This window comes from Anguilla rostrata, chromosome 8 (assembly GCF_018555375.3).
Source record: "Anguilla rostrata isolate EN2019 chromosome 8, ASM1855537v3, whole genome shotgun sequence".
NCBI lineage: Eukaryota > Metazoa > Chordata > Actinopteri > Anguilliformes > Anguillidae > Anguilla > Anguilla rostrata.
Window position 1 is genome coordinate 29,410,526 of NC_057940.1, and position 11,322 is coordinate 29,421,847.

The 11,322-nt window shown below is 42.3% G+C and overlaps 2 protein-coding genes across 2 annotated transcripts; both read right to left on the reverse strand.

Annotated features, from left to right (window-relative positions):
- Positions 1–59: 59 nt before the first annotated feature.
- Positions 60–7,360, reverse strand: LOC135261363 (keratinocyte-associated protein 3-like). Its single transcript, XM_064347605.1, has 6 exons — positions 7,169–7,360; positions 5,004–5,200; positions 4,794–4,853; positions 4,165–4,356; positions 2,625–2,771; positions 60–2,462 (listed from the first exon to the last, which is right to left on the reverse strand). The coding sequence occupies exons 1-6, from the start codon at positions 7,179–7,181 to the stop codon at positions 2,178–2,180; spliced, it is 894 nt and encodes a 297-aa protein (XP_064203675.1). The 5' UTR covers positions 7,182–7,360; the 3' UTR covers positions 60–2,177.
- Positions 7,361–8,264: 904 nt separating this feature from the next.
- Positions 8,265–10,789, reverse strand: LOC135261364 (gap junction beta-3 protein-like). The gene is made up of 2 exons (XM_064347606.1): positions 10,692–10,789; positions 8,265–9,224 (listed from the first exon to the last, which is right to left on the reverse strand). The coding sequence occupies exon 2, from the start codon at positions 9,136–9,138 to the stop codon at positions 8,338–8,340; it is 801 nt and encodes a 266-aa protein (XP_064203676.1). The 5' UTR covers positions 9,139–9,224; positions 10,692–10,789; the 3' UTR covers positions 8,265–8,337.
- Positions 10,790–11,322: the final 533 nt, after the last annotated feature.

The window sequence follows — 11,322 nt, forward strand, 5'->3', positions numbered from 1 at the left end:
TTTTTTGTAAGCTATTCCTTAAGCAGGCGTGAACAATATTTTTAACCAGGAATCTCAAATAAACATGGACACACTTTATTATTACTACTATTATTACGAGTGAGACATACAGTACACTGTACTGGTTTTGTACGCTGCTGTGTGCCACTGAATCTGCCATCGCAGGAACCCTGCCTGTCAGACCACAGACTACATGTAGTAGTATAGCATATTTCTTATGTCTATTGAAATGGCACATCTACTCAGGCCTGTAAAAGATATCAGTAGATATGCCATAGTAATAAAGGCACTTTTAATTTTTTGAACCATTATGAGTGCCTTGGGGATATTTTTCAAGATTATCTAATTGATATGAGGCTTTGCTGAGAACACCTCTCTTAAACTGTGGCAACGGCTCCAGAAATGATCCTGTCATTCTCATCTGTCCTAATTTTATCATACACATTTTACCAATGACCCACATCACAAATCTGACCAGTTTATCTTTGCTATATTGTAGCTAGAGCCTGGGGAACAGGCAATGTTAGAATCATATAATAGAGAGGACCAGTAATGCAGTAAAATCAGGGGATGGATTATGGGAAAACAAAACAATATAAAATGTAACTGAAAACAAGATGCTCGGGTAAAATTACCGTTACTTGCCAGTAGATGGATAATTAAAAGCAGACTGCAGATCATGAGCACATGGAGAGGAGTTTGAGAGAGAAGGTTCACTTTCCGCTCATTAAAAAGCCAAAAGCTTGCGAGAGGCACCGCTAAATCCCCAATACGGTAACGTGTGTGACTGCTGATAGCTCAGCATCATGTGACAGTGTTTAAAAGCCTAACCCTCGGACACTTTCTCCGAGACACTGACAGTTAGGAATTACGTTTCCTTCATGGGCAGGACTGACTGTGAAACATCTCCTATCTCATGCTTCATATACTTGTCATCTATTGAAGGGTTTATAAAAATTCAGTCTGTTCTTGGCACACATTTCAACACTGCAAAAGCTTCACTAATAACCTGAACAGAGAAATTGTTTTAGCATTACCTAATTGTCATTGCTGAATGTAACCCAGAATTCCTAGCCAACTTTCTCTGTACATTGTCACATTTGTATCATTACACTTTTGATACAACAGAACTGTAATCAACACTTTTGCATAGCTTGCCTACTGCAAGAAGGCACTTGGTCACATTACTCTGACAGGTATCTGTTCTCCATTGTGCGGATTGATTATGTAACTCATTATAAAATAGATTACTGTGGGGGTTGGGGGAGAGTTGGTCCACTTATAATGTGAGGTCAAGTGTTCTTTTGTCCTACCCTTTAGTAATTTCACTGAATGAGGAAATTGCTGGATGAGAACATCCAGTTTCCTGAAGGCTGGAGGTTGTTTTGTCTGTATTTTGTTTCTACCAAAATACAGACTGGCTTTCCTTTATATCTCAGGGAAATAGACGCAACTCCATCTAATCAATTACTTGTTCACAGAAGTAATTTCTACACTATTCTGTGAGCTATTTTCAAGTTATAAAACTCTTTGAAGTAATATGATCGGACTGCTTCTACATCTAGAGTCTGCCCCGCTATAATGAACATTTTCACAGGTGAAGCTACAAGAAGATCACCTTTATTCTCATGTATAGAACCTTACTTAAACTTTTGTTAGGGAAGAACAAAACAAAGTTTTGTGCTTTACCCTCAGATACAGCGGCAAGCAAAATAATAGTAGGCAGTGCAAAAATGGGTCCTAACTTAGGTATCGCTAGCAGACTAGTGATAGATAAACATTAAAATGAACATAAGCGATTTCCTGTAATGTAATTGTTGGGGAGCATATGCAATTAGAAAATACAAAAATAGTCATATGAATTTACAGGCCTGATGCACAGTATATGTCTCTGCTGCTGTGGATAGGGTTCACTGTAAACCTCCCTTGGTTTCAGGGTGATGGGCCCACCATGAGAAAGCTCTAGCCCAACGGAGAGCAGAAGTCCCAAAATATTATCAACATTGTCTGGGTGTCAAAGTAGTCCACCCCATTATCCCAGGTGAATCAAAGACTTTATCCAAGGGTCCAGAATGAACAGTGTATGTTCATTAAAGAGGGTACACAAACATGAGCTCCCCTGAAGTTTGCCTGTCATAATCCTCCGTAGGGGTCAAAGTTGACAAGAACAGGAAGCCTTAGATCCACAGGCTGGCCCTGTTGAATTCTCTGGCCCGGCTGACTCTGGGCCTGGGTAGCTGTCTCACCAGATCATGCTGCTCTGGAGGCTCTTCTTTCTGCTGCTGAGGCTCCGCCTCTAGATGCTGAAGCCCCACCCCTTTGTACTGAATTTCCAACTCCTGATACTGAAGCTCCACCTCCGGGGACGGGAGTTCCACCTCCTGGTGCTGAAATTCCGGCCCTTGGTGCCAGCACTCTGTCTGAGGAGGTGATGTCATTTCCTCCGGTCGCCATACTCTCACCTGAACACACCCACACACAGACACACACAACCAAGAAACACTGAAGAAACAAAAACATACTACAATGCACACACACTCATCAGAATTGTGGAACCATTACAAAGAAGATAAACGACATACAAACGTGTCTGCTTAAATCTGCATGCACACACACACACACACCCTCCTGACGTTGATCCTCTTCCTCCTTTTCCTGACAGCACAGGGAAGGCGAAGGAAGGAAGCACAGGCAGCCAGACACCTCCCAGAGAACACCAGCTCCATCACACTCAGGAAGACCATGGGCACCCACAGGAAGATGGTTGTTCCCTGGAGACAGTATATTTGACAGAATTAGATACTGTTCACAAGTATGCAAAAATGCACCTTCAAATCTCTTTCTGCTGTTCAAATGACCGACACCAGACATAAAATATTTAAAACACAATACATGTCTGGGTACAGTAAGAGTAAAGACAAACACGGCAAAGTGATCCATGGACACACAATGCTAGGGGCATCAAGAGTGCAAGAGTGAAACAGTGCCTTAACCTACAATAGTGCACAGACAGGACAGTTTTTCACTCTGAAAAAATGTCTTCAGTGCTGCTTATGGCTTGCTTGGTTGTGGGGATGTAGAAATGGTGCACTGTTAGCAACTTATAAACCCTCGGCTATAAATTCCTACAGGTCTGCTTTTATGTTATTGTATGCATATGGTGGCAAGCAAATATGCAGTTAGCTGATGTAGCTTGCTGGGTCTTGGTTTGTGTGCCTATTTTTTTGTCTACCGTTCACATACTCCCAGATTAAGGGCTTAGAGTTCTACCTCTCTTGCGTCACACCATGAATCACTGTAATTCATGTACAATTTGGATTTGGGGAGAATGGAGAATGATGGGTGTGCTGCGGAGAGCGCTTGTGCTTCATTTCAGTGCCGACAGAAAACATTCAGTTGTGCAGAGAGGAAAATCCCCGAACGTCCCCTTTCATCAAAGGCGCTGATGCTGTGTTCACCCTGCACTCCATCATCAGCGTCTCTGTCCAGTCCTGTCAGCTCACCCACCGTCATTTCAAGGAGCCACGTGTGTGAGCGGGCGTGTGTATGCGTTGCCTGTTTCAGTGTGCGAGTGTTTGTGTGTGTATATGATTCTGGTGTATGTGTGTGCGTGTGTGTGTGTGTATACATAAACACGTGCAGTCCTCAGAGTGAGATTAAAATAGAACCTATTAATCAAAAACCTGCGTCAGATCTCTGCCTCAGATTGTAAACTAAAAACCAGCATGACATTTTTCTGCTCTGTCCGCAAAGTGCAGGGCAAATTGTCACTGTCACTGGGCACAATGGCCTAACGACATGTGCAAAGACACTGCACTTTATCCTTTATGACAAATTACCCAGACAGCTTGCTCACCTTTAGAAAGATATTCAATGAGTGTACACTGAGATAAAATACCGGGACAGAATGTCATTTTTTAAACCGCAATTTCCCCGAGGACGAGGAAGACTCAGACAATCATTTCCTCACGTCAATGATTCTGCAGCAGTCTGGAAATCACACACCGAAGGGAGGGGGGGCTTTAGTGGCTATCGCATTGGCTCGCTCTGGGGTGACCACTTCTGGTCAGTTTTGACATTTGACATGAGGAACACAACGCCCCCCCACACACCCCCCACCCCTCTGCACCCTGCCCCATATCCCTCTCCATCCTTATAACTCACGTAGATTCGCGTGGGGTCAAAGGGGCACTCATTGGTGATGCTGGAGTAGCCAATAGCGTCAGGGAACTTGCAGTGGGTTAACAGGCTCCTCCCTCCATTAGCGATGGCCTTCCCCACGGACACGCACAGTCCCAACACTGAGGCAGCGGCCAGGAGGCTACACAGAGTACTGACTACCAGCAGGAACCACATCTGGCAAATGGGGAGACACACACAGACTGATCCCACCAACTCTAATAGACACTGTGCTGTTCCTGAAACATATGCAGTGTGAGAATCATGCAAAGGAACACACATGCACGCATGCATGCACACACACGCGCACACACAGGGTAAAACTTGTAACCTTCAGACAGACCACAAGGGAGCGACAGGTCACGGCACATGCAGTACAATCACGGCCATGCGAGGGCGCCACTTCACAATCAGGAAAAAATGACATTTACTGAAGAAGCATGTAACATTACACCAGGCAGGAAAAGTAAACTAAAACTCCTTTATATTTTGTAAAGACCGAAGGGTGAACTCAGGGAGAGAGACAGAGAAATGTGTGGTGAAAGGTGGAAGAAACTGAGACAGGACTCAATTTCATAGCAAGCAGATTCATAGCACAAGCAACAATGACCTACCAGCGTCTTGTTCTTCCTGTTCTTGGACAGGACGATGGCCGATATTCCGACAATGGCACCCTGTAGACATGGCATGCGAGAAGGTCTGGGCTGCTACACCTGCTACAGCTACACTGAAATAACTGTCATGGCAACGGAAGCTCTGCAGTTACAATCTGTAAATGACAACCGCGACAAAGAGACAACGCGAGCAGATCTAGGCCCCCTCACCACCATGCCGGCCGCCAGGGCGATGAGGTTGGAGACGGCGTACTCCGTGACGCGGGCCTGCTTGTGAAGGCTGATTTGTCGCAGTACCGCCCCGTGCACCAGCGCCCCCAGCAGGAAGTTGATGTGCCCCACCAGAACCATGCTCAGCCCCATCTTCATCAGGGTCTTGTCATCTTTCAGGCTGGCGTTGCACAAACCTAGCAGAGTGGGTGGAGCAGAGACGTGTCATTAGGTTAGACTATCACAGAACCTGTCTGATGTTACCATATAAACCACTCAGTTTAATATTCTGCTGCTAATAATCTGAATGAAAAAAACATCCCAAAAAAACAGATATTCATTTTATGTGCCAAACTTATTGACAGTTGCATTTCCCTCTTGAAAACCTTTATCTTTACTCTAGTAAAGATAAAGGTTTTTTTGCTTTGAAGAGTTGGCAACACTGGGAGAGGCACGGCACAGAGAGATTACACAGGAAACACACAGTGATGACACAATGGCTGAGGGTGTGACCAAATACAGAGAGAGATGACAGGACCAAAGCTTCAGTGTGAGTGAAAACAATAAATACATCTCAGCCCATGTTCCCAGACCATTGGGGAAATTCCAAAAAAAAAAATGAGACAGGTGTCTCCCAGGGGTGAGTGAAAACCAAAAAATGCCCCAATGTCCAGTTTGAGTGTAAAAGTGAACAGAGAGCCCAGTTGGAAAGAAATATCACAGGAAGAGGTATCTAACAGGCATTGCCCAAGGGGGTGCGGGCGCCAGCCACTATGAATCCGAGAGCCATCATCCGCAAAACTGGCACAGTCTCGATGACATAACGCAGCCTCACCCTTTGCACAGATCCTGAGATGCACAACAGGATGATGAAACGTTCCGCAAGGATTTTTGTCATAACTTTATAACAGTATTTCTTGTCTTAATAAAGCCCCTCTTTTTTGAACGTTTGCAAGGCTTACATTTAATTGGTGGTACATTTTACTAAATGGACTAGCATGCGCATCGTGAATTTAAGCTATGAGAACACCCTCTCCCTAATATAATCATTCTACATCATTACTATCAGGCTTTCTCAGTCCACTCTGGTTTCCCCCCTTTCATGAAATGCTTCTGTTTTTAAAATTCCAGTTAGGAGGTCAGTGTCAAACACAGGCTGCGGATTTTGACCGTTCTGCTCAAGTCGAGGTAATGCCTTGGCGGAGATATCATGTTCATTAATGATTACACACTGAATACACTTCGTTAACATACCAGTACTAACTCAGAAAACGGTAAAGCAGAAACTAAAGCTGTGTTTGTAGATCTGTGGCTTTCAAACCAATTAGACTGGTTTTCAGTGGAAGTGAATGGTTTGAATGGTGCCTCCTTTATAGGCTACTCCTAACGTGTTCCACACCAAGTTATTACTGTGTCATTATGCATTTCACTGCAATGAGTGTGACTTTCATGTCAGTGCTATTTGAATAAGTGAAAGTTTGCAAATATTTAACCTTGGTTGATTAAAGTAAAACAGTTTAACAGTTTTTCTTCTAGTTTTGAGGTTCTTCTTTTGGGGGGGGGTTCAGGGTAGGGGAGTTTCATAACTTTCCCTGTCCATTTGCAATTTCCATTTTTTAAAACAGAGTGAGGTGTGATACATTATTTATGAGTGTATTTGGCAGAATCTCTCAGCCATGGAGGCTTTGACAGCGCATTTGTCACATACAAAACATTAATTTGTAGGACTAGATGTTTATGAAGCCACTTCATTTAACCCATCTCAATGAGACACCTGGGTCTCACTGAGGCCCACCTGGGTCCTGTCGTGGAGTCAAACCTTTAGCTAGGAGGCTAGCTCCTCGACAGTGATGTCACACCACAAATCTACCAAAGCACAAAAAGAGGTGAATATATTCAGCTCTCTGGATTTACACTACACACACACACACACCCAAACTGTCCTTTCTGGCCACCAGCGGTGGGTTTGTATTGATCTCTCTCTCTTTAAAACGTGAATGTGTAAGTAAATGCCAATTATTTCGTCCTGAAAAGTTATTTGTGACTGTTGCAAGTGAGTAGTCGTTATAATGGGCATTTAGGCTATATCCTTAATGGAATGCTTCTACATAATTATTTATAGTCTGTTTCATTTTAAATAATTTACACGACAGACAACGACTCACCTAAACCGACCATTTTGTACGAATCCCTCGTTTAAGTCATTATAAGTCCATTTTTCTTACTTCACCGATCCATCTGTTTGCCTTTCTGTTGAAGGCATACTCGTCTCTTCCCTGCAGTGTACAACTCGATCGGATCCCCGTCACCGTTATCGGGTGACAAACGACTGCGCATCAATTTACACAGGCAATGAAGCTCATTTACGTTATTTTCCTTAAAGGGACAGATACATTTTAAACTACACTAATACGCGAATTACCTAACAGTGGATGGGACTCTTGGAGATGATGTTTGAAGCGTGAATTCATAATGTGAGCTATCGTTGTATTCGCCGAACAGTTCGATTAAATTTACATGGAGTTTGATGTGTTTTCAGAGTTATAAGACTGGAAGAGCGATTTGATTCCACTCTGTACGTGAGAGCATAGAGGCTCGCATATTAGCTACAGTTTGATGGCTGCTCTCTAATTTGGGAAATGTAGCCTATAGGCCTATAGCATAAAAGCACCCAATGGTGCGATACTATTAAAAAAAAAAAAAAAAAGACATCGGCGATACGCAAACAGAGCTAGTTTATTAGAGCTAGTTGGTCGTGACTCACTTGGTTTTTAACAATGAACACAAGGCCTATCTTGACAAACATAGGTGTGGATATTCGATATACAGTAGGCCTACATCTTATTCTGGCAGTGTATAATAATTAACCATACCTCAATGATAGCCGTGGTCGGCATTTTGACAGTGTGTATTATACATTGGGCTACATTTGTAAAACTTGATGAAGCATCTAATTGGCAAATTGAAAAGTCAGAATCATCACCCATTTTATTCTGACCAAATACAATGATTGTCCTTTATCTACCAACACTCCATATTGTAAAAATAAAAACCATTATCTTCACGTCTCATGCATACAAATGAAAAATAAAACACATATTCACAATGTCAGATCAATTGCAAACAACAAAAAACATTGTCATTAGATCATTATTAAATTAAATATAAAAGTCTAATAGATGGTCCACCTTCACTTCCTATTACATGGCTTCCTCTTGTAGTCTTTACTGCAATAGATCAAGACAATAAACAGTTAAGATATCATATTGAACAATTGCTCTGTTGAAAAATTTACAAGGGCAGTTTTTGAGTCTGTGGAAAGAATGAGGGGAGCCTAACATTTGAAGGAGAGGTTTGGGGCCAACGCTGGCATCTCCTCTCCTGGCCGGGAGCCCGGCTTGGAATCCAGGTGGGTGACTGGCTCATTGCATTCGCTGCAGTCTTCGTCCTTGCACCTGTCACGGGGAAATTTCTTGCTGCCCTTGTGAACCAGGTGGTAGATGCGCATGCCGATCAGGTAGACGATCTCGCAGACGTTCAGCACAATGCAGAAGGCCGAGGCCCCCACCATGAAGTAGGTGAAGACCGTCTTCTCGGTGGGGCGTCCAACGTAGCAGTCCACGTGATTGGGGCAGGGGCTGACGTCACACTTGACAAGGCGGGGCAGGAAGAAGCTGTGGTAGATGAGGTGAAGCAGGTAGAGGAAGGTGACCTCGATGCCCGTTTTGAAGAAGAGGCTGAGGAGGTACGTCCACCACAAGCCTCCGTGCTTCTGACCCGTGTTGTCGTAAAGCTTTGCTCCTTCGGGATGCTTCAACTGGTACTTACGTTCGCGGTCTTCTCGGTAGGCTACGTGCATCACCACCAGCAGGGAGGGACAGGTGACGAAGATAAGCTGCAGCGCCCACAGTCGGGTGTGTGAGATGGGGAAGTAGTAGTTGTAGCAAGCGTTGGGGCAGCCGGGCTGCTTTGTGTTGCAGTCAAAGTCCTTCAGGTCGTCGCTCCACACGCGCTCGGCAGCGACCACGAACACCAACACCCGGAACACAAACACCACGGACAGCCAGATCCTCCCAAATCCCGTGGAGTACTTGTTCACTCCACTGAGGAGGCTTTGAAACATCTTCCAATCCATGATGATAGTTGGAGGTGCACTTCCTCTGTGAACTTCTGAAGCACTTGAATATCTGTCCCTGTTACCGATTCACCTCAAACAAGAACCTGAAGGAACACAATGTACATTACAAATGATTAGCTGTTTATTTTAAAAATAGGTTCACTAGAAGGTTGTACAAACAGACAAACAGTTTATACTAAGGATAAAAGAATAAACACAGCAGGCTATGGGCAACAAATTCTGAATAATGTTAGTAGTTGTGACTGCATTCTTGACCTACCTCGTTATTATTCAGTCGTTATTCTCATCGCTGCTACTCTAGCTTTTAAAAACATAGTTTTGAAATAAATATATATTTAAGTTAAGCCTTCGAATTGAAGCGTTTCCCTATCTGGTGAAGTCGTAATGTCGCAGAGAATTCTGTTGTCGTTAATAAGACGAGCATGGGAGAAGTGGTTATAAAAAATCTCTGAACAATAGTGATGTCTGCTCCACGTTAAACATTCTACAACTCTGGGCTTTAAATGGAAGTGCTGGAGAATAGCCAGGAATAAACAGCCACACCTCTGGCAAGGCCGAAGCCCAGACCCTTTGTGTTGCTGATATGGAATCAGGAATATAAATTATTACACTAAAGCTACATTTCCAATTGCACTGAGGCTTGTTCCCAGCTTTGACACACACAATTGTGTTAGTTCTTTATTTTATGATTATGATAATTTAACATTTTGCATCATAAGAGACAATTATATCAAATAAATCTAAACTAAAAAAACACGATAACTGAAACAATCTGACAGATGTGGCCACTATATATATGTCATCACCATTCTGTGAAAAGTTCAAAGAAATCTTGCACACAAAAATAAGTACCTTTTGTATGCAGAATATATTCACAAACCCAGTAATTCCCTGAATAAAGCAGCATCATAAATGAATAAAGACCTCATTAAAATAAATAAATCACATAGTACATTATTCATATTTGAAGTGTGCTGTGCTCAAAAAAACCCCACTTTATATTAAAATTAGTATATGGTAGTATAGGAATATGGAATACATACGTATAATAATATTACCTACACCACAATACACTTTTGTTGGTTCTTCTTCAGGAAATGTTGGTAGAAACATTAAATACTTGTCCCACAGAGAAAAAATGGCTGAAGTGTGTACAAGCGATTCATAAAACTGCATGCTTTTATGAGCCATCAGTTAGCTAAAGTAAGCCCAGCAGCCTCACTGTCAAAACATTTTTTGGGAAGACATCAATGTTAACGAATGACGTCTGTTAAAAGACATAAATGCACTAAAAGCCAGACCTCTTGGTTCTTAAGCTGAGGACCCATTGACATCTAAAATTTTCAGAAATTACACCAGTTTACTGCCACTGACATTAGACTGAACACAATCAAATACTGTCATGATTAGCTTTTTAGCTTTGTTTTCTTCATATGAACCAGTAACAACTTTCCACCAAAATACATTCATAAACACTATAAATCTTAATGATTATTTATACTTAAATAAGTGTAATTTCATTCTCACATATAACTTCACTGCTTACTCACCTTTATTACAGCTCCTCTGTATCACATTTGATTGATGTCCACCCTGATCAGCCTACCTCACCTTTGTGCAGGAAAGAAACACATTGGCTGTACGCAGACCTATGAACTGATTTCTTGTGTTTTGCCTGAAGGTGTGGTAAAATAAAGCACACACACGCACGTGCGCATACATGGCCACACACACACACACAAAGAACACTCTGAGTATTCACTGTGGAGTACTGGTTTTACTGTTCTAGGTTGTACTAATGTATAATAAACTTACCCCCCCATCCAAAAACTTTGGGCATGTGATGTGATTATAAATAAATACACTTTTAGACAATTACATTAAAAAATATATAAGAAGCATATGAGCAGACTACTACGTTATAAAGACAACACAAGAAAAAAAAAACTATGATGTAATAACTTTCTTTGATCATCCAGACTTCAGTAACCACATGTTCTTCAAATTAATAATACATAAGCTTTTGGCAGGTTTTGTGTGCTAACTTTGATTCAAAATTTGACAGACACATTGGAAGCCTGTACTTTGGAACACATAGTATAAGGGATTTCAGACAGAGCACAATTGTGTGTAATTTATATACAGTGGGGACCAAGCATTTGAGGACACCATCGAGAACTA

Coding starts and splice junctions, on each gene's coding strand:
- LOC135261363 (XM_064347605.1), bottom strand. Junction 4,854..5,003: donor CCCTGGCGGCCGGCATGGTG/GTGAGGGGGCCT, acceptor CCATGTCTACAG/GGTGCCATTGTCGGAATATC. Junction 2,463..2,624: donor AGAGGATCAACGTCAGGAGG/GTGTGTGTGTGT, acceptor GGGTGTGTTCAG/GTGAGAGTATGGCGACCGGA.
- LOC135261364 (XM_064347606.1), bottom strand. CDS start 9,138: ATGGATTGGAAGATGTTTCAAAGCCTCCTCAGTGGAGTGAACAAGTAC.